Source organism: Sesamum indicum, unplaced genomic scaffold, assembly GCF_000512975.1.
Source record: "Sesamum indicum cultivar Zhongzhi No. 13 unplaced genomic scaffold, S_indicum_v1.0 scaffold00233, whole genome shotgun sequence".
Classification (NCBI taxonomy): Eukaryota; Viridiplantae; Streptophyta; class Magnoliopsida; order Lamiales; family Pedaliaceae; genus Sesamum; species Sesamum indicum.
The window spans coordinates 52,811-73,492 of NW_011628127.1; the positions used below are offsets into that span (position 1 = coordinate 52,811).

Below are 20,682 nucleotides of genomic sequence, written 5' to 3' on the forward strand. Positions count from 1 at the left end.
CCTTTAAGTAAAATTTCCATTTTGAAAATTTTTATGAGGGGGAAAAAAAAGGAAATTACAAACGAACGGAAAGAAAATTATATTAAAAGGAAATGGAATATTTTGTCTTAAGGAAAGTCTTCTGTGAAAATTGTAGAAAAGTGGTCCAACCTCTCTAAAAATTTACTACAAAAAGAGTTAAATGTTATTATCTAATTCAAAGGTTTAGGATATTTTTTTTTTTTTGGTGAAATAATGTCTTCAGTAGATTGCAGTGAAATATAAATTTCATGGCTTATGAGATCTTAAATATGAGATAGGGAAATAATACAGTAGCTATTTGTTTCATTTTATATTAGAAAAAAAGGCTGGGAAACTTCCAATTGCAAGAGCTTATGAATTGAACTCATCAATTCAGATGCTTTAAATCCTGAATTGAACCCTAAACTGTACATCAATCCAAGATTGTATATGTAACTACCAAATGATGAGAATAGTGTTGTAGGTTGGTTCCTATTGAATGGTGTAACCGGAATGAGAATCCAACTTCCCACTGAATTGACGGGGACCTGACGCTGGAGGTTCGGTGGCCGGTCCCACATGTAAAAAGAAAGTAATCGAGGATAAATAATTTATCTTGTTTCGGATGCTCTAGTATAAATAGTTGATAATTCACATGAATTCTGTTAATAGAAACTGATCTCAAGCATCCATGGTCGTAGGAGAATTATGTGGAACACGTCTCATATCTATTAAAAAACTGTTTACAGCAGTTCCCTCCTCAACAGCAATATTAAGTATGACAAAACTATGTGTATGAAAGCGGCTGAACCGGAAATAGATTTAGTTGTCTAATAGCCTGTAGCAAGTCAAGTCAAAGATCTGTTAACACCTGGCTTATGGGAAGCTTATAGAACTTCACATAGGTCAGTAAAGTGATGCAGCATAGTTAGCGGGATCTGTTCAGTCACTGGGCCGAACAGATGTAATTCGGTTTAACCTCCACGCTGCCCACACGCCCATACCTTGCTGTAATTGAACTGGATGAGAAAGTTTCTGCTGCTTAAACAAGAAAATCATAACCAGTTAATGTTTTAATCATTCAGCTCCAGATATATGACCTTGCGGGATGTCTGCTATGAGGGTGATCGATGTCTGAATTGGCTTGCCATAGAGGGATATATATTTCATGACTCCTTTTTATTGTACTCATGAATCAACCCTTGTGCTGTATCTTCTTTTGGAGAATGATTCTAATGGCATAAGCTACTCAAGATGTAAACGGAATCCTGGACATTTAATCACATTAAACTTAATTTTGTGAAAACTATAAATGGGGAAGCAGAGGTTAAGAGGAACATCACGGAAAAAGAACATGAACTTAAGATGCTGTTTATCCACAGTACGAAACATATTCTGCATGACAGAACAGATTAATCTAAGATTACTGCATAGGATTGTAAAGTTAAACCCAGGATGATTTTTCCCACCTTAACAAAGCTGTAGGTTTTGACATCTTATCTCCCTCTCTCATAAACTTTTTGCGCAGTAAAAAGACTGCCGCATAGTGATGACATCCACTACTTAGGAATTGTACTAAGAAATACCAGATTTTAGGTTATCCACATATACAGTTTTCACATGTCTTGTTGGTTTAGGGGCTTGATAATATGTATGTATATCTATCTATCTATCTATTTATATATATATATATATAGAAGAGAGAGAGAGAGAGAGAGACTACCGATCCCATGCTGAAGAGTTAGGCGTGATTGCATCTGGATGAGATCAAGCTGTGCACCACTGATGTTGGCCACTAGTTCAGGGAGGCAGGGACAGGGGTGAATGGGGTTGCATAATTTGGTGAAGCCAGGTAGTCCATCGTAAAAAATCAAGGTCCTTAGGATGCTCTTTATACAAAATGTCAGTTATAAGCTCCATTGTGTTAAAGTCAGTGGGTTCTTCCTAGTGATAATGATGGCTCATCAACTGCAGAACAGGCATTTCTGACTTGCAGTGGAAAGAAAAAGCAACAAGAAGTTGGAACCAGTATCTCCATTCCTTTTGTCAACAGAATAAAACGGCAATGGCTAGTAGAAATTCCGTGGACACAAATGGCTGTGTTTCATTAAATTAAAGCAATTTCGACATGTTGAGACTAATGGAGATTACCAATAATCTCCACACGAGCAGATCCCATCCTTGAAATGGTGAAACCTGTGCATATCACGGACAATTATCTCCCGTTTGGTCACGAGAGAAATGTATTTGGTCGCATTGTGGCAGTCTCCACAGACCCTAAGATTCTTCCTGATGTGAATAGTTGTACCCGGACTGGTATTGAGAAGTCCAAATGAAATTGCAAGCTTCTCACTGTGAGTGTTCAGCAATTGCTCCTGAATGTCATCTTCCACGTCATGAATTGAAGTGGTATCTGGGATATAACCAGCTGCTTTGATCCTATTAATTAATTTTTCTAGGTACGCATAGATCTTCTCAGATAGGGGATGACTTGTGCTTCCAGAATAGAAAGTGTGAACCTCATTTCTTAAATCTACTGAACTGCACCCAGGAGTTTTCTGAATCCCTTTTTTCTCCATCAGAGTTCTCACTTTAGCCACTTTCTCCCACATTGATGCTATTGCATAAATATTCGCAAGTAAAACATGATATCCACCATCGTCGGGTTCTAAATCAAACAGTTTGTCAGCAGCCTTCTCTCCCAAATCCACATTTTTGTGAATCTTGCAAGCTCCCAACATGGCACCGTAGACATTTAGTCCTGGTTCAACAGGCATTTCCTGAATGAAGTCCCAGGCCTCCTCAAGTTGACCAGCACGACCAAGTAGGTCAACCACAGCTCCATAGTGATCCATTGAGGGCTCCAAGCCATATTCTTCCTTCATGATGGTAAAATAACGGCGGCCATCCCTTACAAGGCCAGAGTGGCTGCAAGCTGAAATTATACATAAGAATGTTACATCATTAGGATTTATATTCCCTTTGCACATCTCATCAAATAACTCCACAGCTTCCTTTCCGAAACCATGTGTTCCATATCCATCTATCATAGCATTCCAAGTTGTAACGTGTCTCTCGTCCATCATATCAAATAGTTTTCTTGCTGTATGAACAGCTCCACACTTTGCATACATGTCAACAAGAGCAGTCGTCACAAAAACATTCTTGTGCAAACATGTTCTTGTAGCCAGTCCATGGATCCACTTTGCCTGCCGCAACCCTGATAACTCAGCTACAGCAGTAATGACGCTCACCAAAGTGAACGAATCAAGTTTCATGTTCTGTTGTTGCATTTTGCAAAAGAGGGTAATAGCTTCAATTGTGCGACCATTTTGTGCATAGCCTAATATCATAGCATTCCATGAGACAAGTGTTTTCTCTTTTAGTTTATAAAATAATTCAGCAGCTAGATCAACTCTCTTGCACTTGCAATACATTGAAATCAAAGAGTTCATCACGGAAACATCAGAACCAAGGCCCAATCGATCAACTAGCTCGTGAATAAACTGACCACGCTTAATATCACTCAAATTGGCACATGCATGTAGAGCTCCCATAACAGTAACATTACTAGGGTTAAATCCTTCATCCAACATCTTTTGGAACAAATCCAATGCTTCCTCTGAATGCCCACTTTGAGCATGACCATCTAGCATCGAATTCCATGACACGACAGTTCTGGAACCCATCCCATCAAAAATCCTCCGGGCAGTCCCAATTAGTCCACATTTTGCATACATGTCTAACAAAGCAGTAGCAATATTAACATATGATTCTAACCCGTGTCTCAAAACATAGGTGTGAATCGATCTCCCAATCCTCAAATTTCCAATACTAGCAGACGCAGGCAAAATGGAAACCACAGTAACCATATCAGGCTTATGCCCTTCGTCTTGCATCATCATAACCAACTCTAAGGCCCTCTTTGGCATCCCATTCTGCGCAAAACCGGCGATCACAGTGTTCCAACACACCAAATCCCTCTCAGGCATTCTATAAAACATCTTATAGGCCTCGTGAATCAGTCCGCATTTCGCATACAAGTTCATCACACTGGTCATGGCATACAAATTAGCCGAGAACCCATTTAATATCAACTGCGCATGAATCTCCTTACCCCTTCTAACATCAAAATTATCTGCACAAGCTTTCAATAAATACGAAAAATTATACACCACCTGTGCAACTCCGTCGTACTTCATCCGACAAAAGAACTTCAAGGCAGCATCAAGATTGGATTGCTGCGCATACCCTTTGAGAAGCGTATGATAAAGGGGGTCAATCTTCGACTCAATGGGGTCAAAAACTTTGACGGCGTCGTTCAGACTCCCGAACTTGCAGAACAAACTGACGAGCTTCGTCTGGAATAGGTGCTCGTGATAGAGGCCATTTTTTATGATTAGGGGGAGGAATTGCTGGAGTTCTTTCATGGAAGTGCATAGCTCGAGCAGAATTGCAGCTGGGTGTTTGTATACATGCGGAGGGATGTGCGTTCTTGGTGAGAGAAATGGAGGGACGGCGGAGACTGTAGGCGGTGGTGTGCGGGGCAGCAGCAGCGAACTCATGGATGGCAGCTGCCACTGACTGCAGTCCAAGGAAGATGGAGAGAACGGAGAGTGTAGAAATCTCGTGGCTTGTGAACAAAAATTGAGATTTCTCCGTATTGGTGATGCGCATGGGCGGTGAGTTTCGGTTAATCTCGTTTCTTTGTATTCTCATTCTTGTTTCTTTCTTTCTTTTGGATAAAAATACAATCATAAACTTAGCTCCCCATGTACGTATAAAATTGATATACGGTAAATTATATCCACGTCTCTTAATTTATATTTAAATATATAAATAGATTATTTGTAAAGATTATAAGTAAATCTCTTTAAAGGTATTAGTATAATATACAAAATGTATGAACTTTTTGTTATTGAATATAAGTCTACTTTTAATTATAATTAAAACCTCAAAAATATGTATTTATAATTTTATAAATAATATAAAATATTTTATTTTTGAGTTCGACTCGATGGTTAGTGGTGCATGTAGGGAGGTAATCATGATTTTAGAACAACAACAAACATTGTGACTTTTCGTCGATGCAATTTTTAATTTTTTAAGTTTTATTTAATATATTTCAATACTATGTAAATTGTAATAAATTATTATATTGATATTTTATTTATTAAATTATTTAAAATTATAATTATAAATACAAATCACAATATAAATACACACCGATTTACTCCTTGGTATACGTGTACTGTGAATTTACCTAAAAGCGTCATTTTTAAAACTGTGAATTATTGTACAAGCATGCCATTTTTAGTCAAAATTATATATACATCTGTTTGGTTGTGAGGGACCTTTTTTCCCTAAATTTCAGTAATTGGAAAGATTTATTTCACCAAATCATATTTTAGATATATGATGTAAATAAATAAATAAATGAAAAGGATAGGGGTTATGATGTAGAAATTTTTAAATTAAATAAACTCTAATGTATAGAAAATAATAATAATTTATCTTATCTCTCTATTATAAAATATACTTTAATGTCCAGTGACGTATTACCCTCACTCTTTTATACTGAGTATTATTTTTAATCGATAAAATTTTATTTTATATATATATTTAATAAATTAAATATATTATCGCCGACCCCCTCCCAGTGTTGCCACCATCATCGCCCTGCCTTTGTCCTCCTCGTGCCCTCCTTCCTCACAAAATTATACGTAATTACACAAAATTTTGAGAGACGATAATATAATTATCTCTAATTTAAATGGTGTGGCATTGGAGTTTGTAAACAGGAGACATGAGTTTACAGTATTGCCCCTATTAATTATATAAAGTTAAAAAGTAATTAAAACTGCCACCCAATTTCTTACGAAATACGGTGAATCCAAATTCCAAAAAGCAGATTGCAATCAAAATTCAATTGCATTTCCGTTCAGAAAATTCCACAACTCACCAAACAGCGGAATGCGTCTATCTCGGGAGCAGGGTTTGCTCAGCATTGCAGCCGCCTTCGTAAGTTTTTCTGTTCGCCATTTTTGTTTTCAAGATTTCATGTTAAGTGTTTTCCTTCCCGCTAAATTTTAATTTGATATAATTCAGAGTAAATAAGTTGATAACATTCTTGTATGTGTTTTCTATTAAAATCGTACAAGTGAAAGAATGAAGAATTTGTGAGAATCGATGCACGGTTACTGGGAAAGGCGTAGAATTAATTTGAGTTCTTGAAATAAGTTTTAGGCCTTTCGGGTTGTTGTGAATTTGGTTGTATGTTTTTATGCTGCAGATAGTTGTCGCTTGTTCAGATTTCGTGAATCATTTTTTGTCTGCTTGAATTGGGCCTCATGGAAATGGTTTCCTCGTGCAAGAGATCAAGAACACCGCGTCCAAAGAAGTGTTTTGTGGATAGGTTGAGCGCCTTGCCTGATGATATTTTGCATCGTGTATTTTCGTATCTTGACTTTCTTGATGTAGTGAGGACCAGTGTGCTGTCAAAAAGATGGAGGTTTGTTTGGACTTCGGTGCCATTCTTGAACTTCAACATGGATTGGTTTGTGAAGCACAATTATAATAAGAAGTTTGAACTTATGGAGCCGCGCTATAAGTTCTGGGATTTCATCAAGTGGGCTTTGCTTCTAAGGGACGGTTCTCAAATTATAAGGATATGCCTGTATACTGATAACACAATCACAGAGCAGCTTAATGGACTCCTTCGTGTTGCAGCTAGACAAAAGGTTCAGGAACTTTGCTTTCTTGATGGGGATTATACAGCTGATGAGCTGGATTTCCCTCGTGTCCTTTGTGAAACTTTGACACAGCTTACAGTTAATTTCCGTGACACCATCCCATTGCGAGTTACAGCAGTGTTTAGTAGTCTGAGAAGTCTTAACTTGACAAGAGTTCTTATATCAAGTGATGTTGCTCAGAAACTTCTTTCAAGTGATTGTGTTAAACTCGAGAACGTGTACCTAGAAGATTGTCAAGTCAGGGATGTCGAAGAGATCAGTATTTTGGCTTGTAATCTCAAGAATCTAACAATTGTGAATGTATGCACCTATGAGAAATTCTGGGTTGTAGGTTCTTTTGATTCTAAGCTCAGAATTTTTGCTCCAAACTTGATATCTTTCTGCTACATTGGACCAATGCTGCGTGGCTTTGCTTTGCTGAATACAATGTCTTTGGAAAGTGCATCAATCCGCCTTCTGCGTGTTCCTCGGGGATATGAGGATGAGTACAAGAACCACTTAATTTGTCCTGCAAGGTTCATTGGGCTTAATCATGCCAAGGCTTTGACTTTGTCTACTCTTGTTGTCAAGGTATCTAGCCCTGGCTTTCTCATTCTCAGCTCTCCTTATATGCAGTATGAAGATTAAAGGTTATGTTCCTAATGCTCCACATGAAACATGATTATCAATTGCTATTCTGCATCTAAATTTGTAGTTGAGAGGACCTTTTCTAATAGAACTCTATCTTTTCTAGTCATTTGACTGATCGACAAACATATTCTTCTTCCTTGATTGATTAAACAATGGTGAAATTTATTTTCCATTGAACTCCTAACTTATCTCGAATTATCAAAGAATATACTGTGGGTCTAAAATGCAGAACAAAACTTGTTCCAACAATGAATTTATAAAATAGAAAGCTGTTTACTCTGCAAAGACAATTAAGAGAACAAAATAACAGTTGAATATTCTTCAATGTTGGAAAGGGTGAAGGTGTGGCATTGAAAAGGTTGGGGGATGAGAAGCTGCCACATGAGGCTGGGAACTGACTGGGTTTTCTTCACTTCTTGTTATGTGTGGGAACTTCATTGAGATATTTTTTAGAGTTTTTATTGAATGTTTGAAACTACTTTGCAGCTTGGTTAAGCAGAAAAAGGAACAAGGAAAATACTTGTCTAATATTCTTGTTGTCAACCATACTTGTATCTAGTTGTGGATGTCTCCATGTAATAACTGTACAATTTTCAGCTAGTTTCAGTAATAGGGTAAATTGCTGATAGGAGTCTGAATAATCTGGTTACGAGGAGGATACCCCTCCAAATTGGATAAACTGCAATTTAATTTGTTCTGGTCAAGCATTTTATGATTGTATAATTGTATTGCTACTTATGGAGGTTGTTTTCCTCTTCCCCTAGTATTTTTGTCCAGCTTATGGTGAACTTTTGTGGGACACATTTATATTGGACAATCTGAATCATCTAGAGTTGGAATTAAGATACAATGCCAATTATATAGAAGGCCTGGTCAACTTGCTGAAGTTCTCACCTAACCTTGAATCTCTTTTTATCAGATTTAAAGAGGTAAAAGTCTATTTCATGCAGTTATTTTTAAGTTTTTTCCATGAATCAGAATGCCCTTATAGTGTGTCTTCCTTCTTTTCAGGCTCGACATATTCCTCGGTCGCAAAGAAAGAAAAAAAAAGGTATTCTATTGTCTCTAAAAGGTCTTGTATTACATGACTGAATCACTTTTAGGAGCAGACATGCTAGAACTGTATGTTCCTTAGCTACAAAGCCTGTTAAAAGCCATTCCATGCTCAAACCTATCTCGGATGCATCTTTTCTGGGATGCTGCTAATGACGGCTCTACTATTATGTTTCACACTGGAGAGCAAGACTGTTTAGTAGGGTTGTTATCTTAACAGTACGGTTATTTCTTAGCAGCTCTCACGTTGCCTAAGTTGTCATATATCTCATGTTTGAATGATAGACTACTTTGTTGTGCACTGCTCTGAACAAAAAGGTTATCTAATTATGCTCTGTTTCCAACATGTTTAGCAATTGAAAACAGAAGCTCTTGGGAATCAAGGCTAGAAGATATAGCATGCTTGTCATATCATGTCAAAATCATTCGCATTTCCAACTTAGATGGTACAGAGATTGCACTTGAGCTGGTGAAGTTTTTACTTCAGAATGGCAAAGTCCTGGAGAAGATGGAACTTATGCCCAGGAATGGAGAGAGGAAACAGAAGAGCTTCAGCAAGGTAGTAGCATTTCCTAAAGCCTCTGCCAGAGTTGTTATATCTTTCCCCGATTATGCTCAAAGAAAAATCCCTTGGTTTGATAAAGGAGACTCTGATCCAGAATACGATGATTGAGCTGAAAGGTATTGTTGCTCTTCTGGGATACTTCGAGCATTCTTTTCTGTTAGAATCAAGATCCTTGGTTTGATGTCCTTCTTGTGTCAGTCTTCATATTCTGCTATTGCATCAAGCATCAATTGCATTAGATCAACGCTTTTCATCAAATACGTTCTGGCATCCAATATCACAAATGTCAGGTTCGGGACATAATATTGATACCTTGGATTATTATAACTCAACAGATCTTTTACTTACACAATGTTTCTTTAAAAGAGATGATTAGATATCAGGCTCTTAACATTTTCCACATCAGATCCGGCTACTTTTAAAGTAGGCGAGAATGTAAGTGCGAAAATGCTGAAGCTGAACATTGTGAAAAATATAAATATGCCAAAGCTGAAAATTGCACAGGTGAGTTTTCATTTTATCTGTTGTCTTTTTCCCTTCAGCTTTAGTTAGCAGTCCTATTGGTCACATAACTTCGACAATCATAAGCAGATCAAATCCTTTTCAGCCAGTTGTATTCAATCTTACAACAACGAATCCTTTTTAACAGAATTGTCTTCCTAATGTCCGTTACCCATCATAAAAAATATATGTTTGAAGTCACAGCTAATAGTTGATTGGTTATGGTAAATTTCAACTATACAGATATTAAAACCAATGCCTACAGAGAAATAGGTTGCTTTTCCTATCGTCTTACCATTTCACAAACTTTTGACACCCACCAATGAAATCCTGAATTCCATTGATATATGTAAACCACATGAATGTGTGGACATTAATTGCTTAAAACATGGTTGTGTCAAAGTTCTCAACTGTGAATGAGATCTTTATTACTGCTGGCACCTGAAGCACTAATGGGTTCAACTTTGATTTATGGCTACATTTAATTAATCCCATACAATGCTGCTTTCCCCCGAACATTGTCTTATGAATTTTGGCGATCATAGTCACTGTATTCTCCGTACAAGATGTTTATAAGGGTATAAATGTCTTCCCTCTGGTACTAATGAGTAAATCTTTGTCCATACAGGATGCACTTATCAGAAGTCCAATGAATATGGAGAACTACAGTTTTCAAAGAGTGCAGTGACAATTATTCTATGTTATTTCAGTTAAATACTTTGTGGATCATTATTTCTCCCTTTTCTTTAAGAAGCAGCTGTGAATTGGTTCCTTTTAGATGGTACAGCTGCAGCAGTTTGAAGGTACTATAAACTTCTTATTCTAAATTGTGCATCTTGTTCTTTGGGTTTTTCTGTTACTTGGAGCAACTTGAGAGATTCATGTTTATGTTTTAGTAATTTCTACTTTGGAATATCATTTTCTGCCGGAGAACTGCCCTTCTTAATCATGGTCGTCATAGCATGTAAGAAAAATAATTTATCCAATTTGATTTACTAGGTTTTCAGCTGAGGTGAAAGTGCCACTGTCTCAAATTTGTAAATTTTCCTCCTTAAGTTTTCTGAATCTCTTCCTTGGTTTTGTACCATAGATAATTTTAATATTGAATAACTCAGGAATGAATCTGAATTTGATTTAAGGGACACCTGGTGTTAGCTGTACAATCTAAAGAGATAGCCCTTCTGAACAACTAGAACTACTTGTTGCTTAGTCACGTGTAATTTGTAACCAATGGGAAAATCGCTGTTTGCTCGCTATGCTGGATTCATGTTTGAATTTCGAATACAATTATCAACATTTCTCTTATATCATATGGTGTATTATTTCTAAAAAGAGAAATTTTGAAGGGCTAGTCCATGAGAATTGGTAGCATTATGACCTAATCCCAACATAATGGCTCTTATGTTATCACTTCACATCCCCTACTTTATGATTTGTTCAACTTTCTCATTCTATCACATGGTAGGCACATTTTGGAAGGAGAAAAACAATTGAAATACTCGAGAAAACTGATGTTTGACCTTTTTGAATATAGCCCCTTTTCATATTGAGAAATGCAAGTACTTATTAATGTAACATATAACCAATGGTATAATCACAATTCGCCTATCATGTAATAATATATATTCTAATCTGGACAAGATAATCAATGACTAGACTCGCGTATAAACTGCGGCTTATTTGATTTGATAAAGAGAAATAGGAAATTGGTAAGCGTTAATAACTGGAAAGCCAACTCCTCGATCCCTACTTATAGTTTTGATATTATTGTTTCGCTATCTCAACCTTATGATTTCTATCACTTTGCCTATTTTGCACCACCAGGCAAAGTCTTCCATCTCAATTCTATCATGTGAAAACCCATGTTATTTGGATGGACAACAATCAATTGACTTAAGAAATTAGGTTTCTGTTCCTAAATGTTGACCATTTTCCTATTCAACCTCTTGAACTGTTATTATTTTTCCGTGCTTCCGCTTGAACTAATGAGTATGTTATTTGAGTAGCATTTTACTTCAAAGAATGCTTAATCCCAGACCAAGCAGGCGCTTGGTCCCATTCCAAGGCATCATATTAGCATGGTCCTGTAGTTATATGATTAATTTCTTGTGAACCTACACAAGTTATATTGACCGAAATTAATCACATATATCTATGTATGACTTGAATATTATTATTAATATATATCAAGAAAATTGCTACTAATGACAAGGCACAAATCACTAGTTTATCATACTATTTAATTTAAATGTTCAGACATCTGCGCCAAAAAAGTATTAATCAAATTACTTTTTAGTTGCGTACAGAGCACATGGAAAATGATCACAATTAGTAGGTACAATGTGGAAAAATTCTCATATTCCGGGTGGCCAAGTAGAGTTTCTACAGATTGTTGTTTACGCTTTTAATTTACTACGCGCTTGTCATGTATTGGATCACAGAATTTTCCGGTAAAAGAACCAACCGGAAATTTCATGCAACCTATAAGAAGAGACGGTGAAGTGAAAAAATATAAGGTTAGCAACTTAGCGGGAACATGCAAAAACGAATATAGTTTTGGGGAACGTGTAACTTTTTGTGACAAACTATCGGTCATAGTGGTCGAGGTCCTACTTGTATCTGGTGAATAAGTTAAATCCTTGAAGTAGAAATTCCAGGGCATTTCGTTGGCACTAGGCATGGTAATTTATTGTTTAAAACTCATTACGTTAAATTATCAAATCTAGCCCAGCAAATTATATATTGCATGTGTTAAATGCTTTTATGGAAAAGGATTTAATGGTAAACAGAAAGTTCTTCGTCTTGTCATATTAACAACTGGTGCTGACTCTACTGTTATAAGAGTTTTAATGCAGTTGACTTCTTCAAAATGGTAAAGATCTCTCTCAAGTAATAGGCACGGGAGAGCTGCAGTACTTCATAAAATCTGATACATTTGAGATATTGCTCAGGAGGAAAAAGAATAGCTGGAGAACACATTGCACATGAAGTTGCATTTAGTGTCTATAAGTATATTAAATGCCCGAGTCAATCAAGGTGACCACTTTTCTAAAGAAATGATCATAAAAGCTACAAAGCTCAAATCTCATTGCTTTCAGATGAAAAGCGCTATTATATGATTATATTTTGATTCATCAAATGGGACTGCATTGTAGGAGTGAACCAGTTACGAGATCAATACCTACCACACTTGCAGTGTTCATGGGGGACCATCAGCCAAGTGCCTATAATTCTTGGGTTTGAACAGTGTTCAGGAACTTGGTATACTATGCCAGTAAAAAACATCATTTTAGTGGAGTTATAGAAGAAACTCTTTGAATTGTTGACAATGATGGAATTGTTTTGTATGTTGCATTGCATGTCATCAGCATTTTGCATCATTAAATGCCTTTGATTGGAGAGGCCTAGTCCCACATGGGGTAATATCAACCGCTAAGTTATTGTGTTTTCGTATCAATTCTGCATATTCCAAATTGTCATACAATGGAGCTCAAAGTTCTTTGAATCAGCACTAGGAATCTAAATTATTGAATTATGATGCATTTGCTTTGGTGGGTCTTTGAAATGTGAAATTGCATATTTAGGGGGGCTGCATGCTGTGCTGAAAGTCTCCGGAGCTTTTGTGCTTCAGCTAACTGAGGACAAGTTTGTTTTGCTTGCTGTATTCTCTGGGCCTGATCATGTACAGTGAAGGTAAGATGCATCTGCGTGCTTGTACTGTTGTGCATTGATCAACTGGGAAGGAGAACTTGTAGATTTCAATGTATTTACCTGTTTTAGAAATGTGTACTGGATATGGATTTGTTTTCACAACTCTATAGAAGCCAACTTGGTAGTTCACAATAATCAAGATAGCTTTTATCATTGATTTTGTGTGCATCCTTAAGTGTTTTAAGATCTAGAAACCTCTAAAACTGTAGAAGGGCATAATAAATGTTATCATTGTGAAGAAAGGATCTTGATTCAGGTAAACCAGAATATTTCTGCATTATAAAAAATTTGATCGAATGGTCTGGTGATTTTTTATTAATAGGAGTCAGGACTGCTTGTCTACTATGACTTAGTTGGACTTTACCATATATTAACCAGTGTTGTTGAAGGCTCCCGCTGTAGCGGAGATGGCAAGAGGCGCAAAGAGTGGCGCTGGCCATGCTAGAGGCATATGCACCTTAACATTGCTCCAACATTCTCAGACAGGTTTGTCTTCCTCTTCCTTCTTCCGTTTTTCTGATTCTTTATCTCTCTTTTCTTTTCCTCAGGCTTGTTCTGTTCCTTTTCTTTTCTTTCTTCCTCGTTTTTACTCCTCTCCTTTTTTCTTTTCCTGGCTTTTCGAGCCTTTCTGTTTCCTATTTAACAGTCACACTAGGTGTTTAATGTAAATCTTTCTGCCTTCCTTTTTCTTGTTTTCCTTTTATTTTCTGTTCCAGCAATTCAGCCTTTTTTTGGCACTTCTTAAACTTGTTAGCAGAAAGTATTGTTTTAATTTCTAAATATTGGGTGGAAATGTTTACAAAACTCCTCTGTTGTCTATATTTGATCTTAGTTTGGACGAAAATGAGTTGCTATTTGGTATGCGCCCTGGGCTCAAATATTCTTCTTCATGGTGCTTATAATGCCGAACAAGCTATTGCAAGGACCAGAGAAGAGGATGTGCCACATTTATCACATCACTTAAAAGAAATTGAAATACTAAGTTCCGTGATTCATCTTATTCGTTGGAATCTATCAAGTTTTTCCTTCAAAATGGCAAATCATTTGAGAAAATGAAGATAATCCAGAAAAACAGAGGGCGAACTTGGAGAAACTATATGCATTGTCTCTTAACTTTCTCCTGCAGGTTATAATACTTGTAGTACAACCAACAACTTTTTTGCTGCCAACTGAACTTTTTTTGGAACTTCAAACTCCTTAGGACTGTCATTATTTGTGGAAAAAGATATGCTGCTATTATGTAAAGAGATCAGCTTCTCTCGCTTCACTATCCAGACAAAGAGGATTTCAGAATTGACTTTGGACGGTTGTAGCAGGAGATTGTAAGTTAAAAAGTTCCATTTGCATTTTGAACCATTTAAGTATTATGAATCAAAACAAGCTGCGTAAGGCTCCTTCTCAGTGCTTTGAAATTAAAATTTTCATATATTCTTCAATCTTATTGTTTATAACTATCATTGCTCTCGCTGATTTGCTCTGGTCCGTGCAGCAGAGTAAAGAAGGTATATTCAGAGGACCTTGGTGCTTTGTCTGATCATGAAAATGAAGAACTATTATGAGGTGGCATTATAATATATGTTTTGTTTTCACAACCAGCTGAAGAGACATTGACCATCCGAGTAAGTGGTAAGCAGCTAGTGATGCTATGTAGTCGTGCTTTCTTGCCATATTGCATTTCTTGTTCTATCTGGTTCTATGTGACTTGGAAACTTGAAACTGTGTGATTTATATGGGCTTGCCTTGATATTCTGGTTTGGCACGTCGTTTTCATATACTCGTTTCTAGAAACTTCATCAATAATGCTTTTTGATCGTTTTGTAATGCGTTGTTGGTGTTTGATTTCTACTAGTTGGTGAGAATCTTTATTGTAATAGTATATGGTTTAATTTGGTTCCAGTATATGATTGTAGGTGGGATGACCAAAAACATTGTGAATGTTTATTCATGTTTTTGCAAGAAACATGTTTCAGTGTATGTTGTCTTATCTTTATTTATCATATATTCATTCAGAATATAAAATCAAACATACACACTAGTATCTTTATCTTTATATCTTGAAATTTATAAAGAAGAGAAAACTTTAAAAGTGAAATCAAACAAAGCCTTAATATCCCTATATACAAATGTATATATTTATGAAAATGAAACCAAAGACTACCTAAATGTCCATCAAAGATATCCTATTCATACCCAATAGTACTGCAATTACCTCATAATTCGAAATTTTCAATTGTTATAATTGTGGTATTAGAAAATAAATAAATACAAGAAAGTAGTTGGTGAAGGATTAGCAAGTTTCACCTTAAATACATAAGCAGATGAAGAAGGGGACAAAGAAAGAGACCCCACCAATAGTGGGAATGTGAAGGCACAGTGTATTTATAATGATGAAATTTTGGAAAGGAATTTGAAAGGGCAATTGATTGTTGCATGGAATTCAGCACATTTTTGCTTCAACTTGCAAACTTTCCTCTTTCATCAACAACACCTTGTGCTTTTCTACTGCTCTTTTCAATATTTAGTGCTTATTAATCATGAGATTGCCCCTTCTCTACCCTCTCTATACTCACTTCTTTTTTCTATTTTCACTAATTAAAACATATTATTGTTATTATTACTACTAGTACTACTAATACCGGTGTGAAGTGTCGTTCGCTCTAACGAATTTGTCCTTGAAAAGAGGTGTTGGTAAGGAGAGGATATCACTGTGCAAGCTGTGGAAGGCTTGTTTATATCATCAGCCCTCAAGACGGAGGTTTGCGTCTGAGAAATGGTTTTGTTTTGTTTCTACAGATAAAACCAAATGTTGTGGCGTGCAATGCAATTGGTACTTTGTGGTGCGAGATATTTTATAATTTTGTGGGTTTAGTTTTGAAAAGATGTTCCGTTAGAAAAACAAGCCATTTAACTTATAAACTACACAAACTCTTTATTCGCGACTTGTATGTGATACGTGTTAGCACCATCAATTCTGCTTGTATCGTGGCCAAGATTTTAAGTTATATCTTGTCCCAAACATGCTAGGTCATCATGGTCAAGTGTCTTTATCTAAAAACATTAACACAACAAAACATTAGTATTGGTTTTCTGTATTTAAAAAAATATTTGAAATGGGAAAAAATGAATGTTCCACCATCATGTCAACGTCTCAATAATATGTATTTCAAGTAAGTCTTGTAAGAAAAAAATGTAGCCTTTTGTAGTAAATGTATTAATTAGAATTGTTACATATACCTGCCAACGGTTTGTATACGAGGTTGTTGAAAGTGAATAAATGAAATGTCTCATTTTCATATCTTTGTGGACTTTTATTTTCTGCTCGGATAATAAGGTTAAGGTTTCACAATTTAAATACCATTAATACGAATATTAGGTTGTTTTTATTAAATTTTATTGCTTTTTCTAATGTAAGCTTTTATTTGAAGTCATTAATATATTTAATTAGATTTTAATATCTAAATGTATTGAAAGATGCAAAGAGATCGTATTCTATCCAAAAGTTCGAGGTCTTAGTGGAAAAAGTATAAGCGACAATGTCGTAATTTGTAATTAATAACATGTATCAAATGTTAATTATTTATTATCACTATTGACTGAAATAGGGATATATGTATTGGTTACAATTTAGTGACAATACAGATGTTGTCGTAAATCTTCTATGTGTTTAATTTATTGTAATACTGATAAGTTATAATACAATTATATCGAACATTTTTTCGGTAACAATAATAATGTGTAGAATATATATCGCTATTGAAGTTATTATTGTGACAATGCAAAAGATTATTTGTAATTAAATATATGTATATATATAGCTATTGGCAATTTTAATATCATTACTCATATTTTAAATATTCTTTTACAAAAAAATAAAAACACAATAAAATGAAAATTTAATTCTGATGCTAGGCTAATGATTAGTACTTGCATATTCCCTCAAGATTTGTGTACTCAGTGAAAAGATTGACCGGAAATTTGTCCATTTTCACATTGAAATCTTGACTGATGCAACAAATCCCCATTTCCCTCGAAATATATTCATGGCCATAATTTAGAAAAATATGACCAATCACCCATAAATAAAAAAAATAAATAAATGAAAGGACATATCAGTCAATAGCAATAGTTAGGTTGCCATTACGTTCCTAATAGAGATATCACAATCCTCCCTTACCGATATTACTGTAAAAAATTAAAACATAATTTTTTATTATGGATAAAATTTAAAAGTTGTGGTGGTGAAGAGTTAGTCGACATAGCCATGTAACGGCTAGTGACTATTGTTTCAGAAAGTAATATGTCGAAATATTAGTTAAAATTAAAAATTATAATAAGTATTTTAATTATTATTAAGATTATAATAAATTTTAATTAATTATGATCAAAATTTAATTTTTAATATTAATATATTTTATTTCGGTTGATTAAATTATGTTACTGTGATTTTTGGGACGTATGTATTATAATATAGAGAATAATTAATGTTATATTCTCTACAATGCATTATGATATTTACTATGTAGTGATAACTCTACCCTACGCCCTAGCTTTCTTCAACCTTTTCTAAATTTGGACTGACTTGGAAATGAAAAACATTTGCTCGAACCCACCATCACAACTCTAATATTTGTTCATTTTACATACTTTCTCGTTCGAGTTGCAATGTGATTGGTGATTTGTTGCGTGACGTGTTATCTATTTTAATTTTTATAAAATTTGTTATAAAAAAGACATTTCGCTACAGAAAAAAAGTCTTAAAACCTATAAGCTGTCTAAGTTTTTCGTTGCAGTCAATATGAAGTCCTTGCCTGTATCATTTTCCCTGCAAACAAGGGGTTTGGAACAGACATAGGATCTTGTTCAGACTAATGGCGATAAATGATGCAGCTTGAGACTCAATCGGTATTCCGTTGTGCGATGTATTGTCCGTTCTGATTTCGTATCATCCCTCCAGACAAGAGGCTTGGAATGTGCACATGGCCTCGTTTTAACAAAGGGTGTTGAATAATGCGGTTGCGACTTGATTAGTGTTCCGTTGCGTGATATATTGACCTCGTAGGAACATCACGATTCTATTCTAAAAAAAACATATCACTAAAAATAAAAAGACTTTCAAATTTATAAAGCAGTCAAACTCCTAATCTGCAATTTTAACTACATCACTGTTTCAAGAAAATTTTTGCTCGAACCAATCTAATCATTGAGCAAGTGTGATGTAATTGATCAATTTCTTTAAATTATACATTAATTACATAATAAGTATATTACACTTATAATATAATTAATTCAAATTTGACTGAAACGAATTCAAATAAAAATTTCCCATGCTCCAATCAAATAGACGTACAAGCGCTTAAAATATATATGTTAGAGTGTATGAAGTAGTAAAAAAGAAAAAGAAAAGGAAAGAAAAGAAATTGTTAGTTCCAAGAAGCACGAGTTTGTCAGTTGTGATTACTCACAAGGTTTGGGGCAGAAGGCAATCTAGTTCGCGATCATGTATTGGACAACTTTATCTACCAAATCTTCTCTACACAAAAAGGGAGATATCTTTTACACTTTGGGAAAATAATTCTATTAATTATTACTGCCCTTTCACCCCCTAAAACCATATACCTTATGCCTATACCTACCTACATTATCATCATCATCATCATCATCATATATATACCATTTTGTCGCCTATTGCTTCTTCTTCTTCTTTTTTTTTTTTTTTTAAAAAAAATATTTTATAATTATTTATATCATCATATATTCAGTTATTTTTTAGAACCACGAGATTTAATTTGTCTCGATTTATTCTTTTTCTCGAGGATAATTAAAATATTCGGAACAATTAATAAGTGAAGTCTCGTTTTTGGAAAGTGTTTAAATAATTTTGGTTAGGATATAAGTTTTTTTATTTTTGAATTAAAGTAACATATAATTTATTTATTTTTATAATATTTGGATCTGAAATTCAATAGTGAGGATGATGGAGTATGGAATTTGGATGGAATAAGTGAGGCAGGAAAAGGACATGTATTTTGTACTAGGAAACAAATTATTGGTTCTGCTACTGCTGCCCTAATTCTAATAAAATCTTACATGCAGTTTTTTGTGATTTCAGTTATTTTTTTCTTGGAGTCTATAATTTTATATATAATTATTTAAATGTAATATCTATCACAATTAAAAATGATTTCAAATCTTCATTTTAGACTATGTTTTTTGTGACGTATTAATTTGCACCGTATTTTAGACAAACTTAATTATTGTATAATGACATGCTAATTATACGCACATCAAATGATAATTAATGTAAATGAAGGTGTAGTGAATGCGACAACCACTATATATCAACCTCTGTCAGATGATATCCATTTGGGAGACACAATTACAATGACACCTTTTCTAGATTAGCCATGCTTATCTCAATTAACACATTACCAGATTCTAATTAGGGTTATTTATGTATAAGTCCCTCAGCTTTTCGACAATTGACATGAAGATCCCTTTTTATTATTTGAATTTATTATCATATATATACATTGAATATGAAAATATTAAATTATTATTATTATAATATTTTTAATAAAAAAGAAATATATATATATATATATATATATATAGATAGATATATAGAGAGAGAGAGAGAAGGGGGGGTGTAGTTGAAATGAAAGGGTGATAATGAGTGGGGGTGATGATAGTAGTTTGCAACTTTTTGCAGGGAAGAGTGGTGTGAGTAGACACTTCCATTTCCATCTTCTACTTCTTCTTCTATTACATTAACATCTTCTTTCTCACTCCTATCATCATTTTCTTTCCTCTGCTCCCCACAGACAATATTTCACATCCTCATTCCCAAACTTTCCTCCCCCTACTCCATTCCCTTCTTACATCATTCTATCTATTATTCCTACCTATTTCACTTTTTCATATCTATATACATATTCCCAATTAATTCACATCGTATTTGTAATTTTATAGAGTATTTATATAATTCGTATATTTTAAGGATGTTGGTGTGATTTACCCTAAAAATTTCATTTTTAATTTTTCATCTAGAACTTTTTGCCTTATTGGATACGAGTATTGATTCAGGACAAATTTTGATGGATTGAACTCAAAGTCTCCAACTAACAATTTGAGTTCGTATACTATACGATTGATGTACGTATGTAGGATATAGTATATTGTTCAATTTAATTAAGTCATTTTTAATTTCCTCATTAATGTTCGACAATATTAATGTCAACTAGGTATCATAGCATGATGATTTGTCCGATTTTTCTTTTCCCTTAATTTCTAGAACTGATTGAGGAAGCAATATAGCCAGGTAGCAACCTATGATTGAAAGACATCAAATAATTTATATTTAGATTAATTCCAATATTATAATAATCATAGGGTTTTAGATTATATTAATATTTTTTTGCTATGTTTTAAGATTCTTCCACGTGTGTGTGACTTGTCTTGATGCTAACTAGT

At 34.6% G+C, this 20,682-nt stretch overlaps 2 protein-coding genes across 15 annotated transcripts; one reads left to right on the forward strand and one right to left on the reverse strand.

The window, feature by feature from the left end:
* Positions 1–678: 678 nt before the first annotated feature.
* Positions 679–4,712, reverse strand: LOC105179900 (pentatricopeptide repeat-containing protein At1g11290, chloroplastic). Its single transcript, XM_011103559.2, has 2 exons — positions 1,724–4,712; positions 679–1,268 (listed from the first exon to the last, which is right to left on the reverse strand). The coding sequence occupies exon 1, from the start codon at positions 4,563–4,565 to the stop codon at positions 2,148–2,150; it is 2,418 nt and encodes an 805-aa protein (XP_011101861.1). The 5' UTR covers positions 4,566–4,712; the 3' UTR covers positions 679–1,268; positions 1,724–2,147.
* Positions 4,713–5,853: 1,141 nt separating this feature from the next.
* Positions 5,854–16,212, forward strand: LOC105179901 (FBD-associated F-box protein At4g13985-like). 14 transcript variants are annotated; one of them, XM_020691482.1, is made up of 14 exons: positions 5,854–6,021; positions 6,293–7,322; positions 8,147–8,311; positions 8,394–8,433; positions 8,789–9,116; positions 10,130–10,304; positions 12,344–12,537; positions 12,657–12,762; positions 13,086–13,194; positions 13,591–13,698; positions 14,414–14,534; positions 14,702–14,714; positions 14,809–14,838; positions 16,006–16,212. In XM_020691482.1, the coding sequence occupies exons 2-5, from the start codon at positions 6,351–6,353 to the stop codon at positions 9,106–9,108; spliced, it is 1,497 nt and encodes a 498-aa protein (XP_020547141.1). In that variant the 5' UTR covers positions 5,854–6,021; positions 6,293–6,350; the 3' UTR covers positions 9,109–9,116; positions 10,130–10,304; positions 12,344–12,537; positions 12,657–12,762; positions 13,086–13,194; positions 13,591–13,698; positions 14,414–14,534; positions 14,702–14,714; positions 14,809–14,838; positions 16,006–16,212. The 14 variants fall into 14 exon arrangements, with proteins under 14 accessions (XP_020547141.1, XP_020547135.1, XP_020547136.1 ...); XM_020691476.1 differs by having other exon boundaries at positions 14,702–14,838; positions 15,893–16,212; XM_020691477.1 differs by having other exon boundaries at positions 14,702–14,838; positions 16,006–16,211.
* The last annotated feature ends 4,470 nt before the right edge of the window (positions 16,213–20,682 follow it).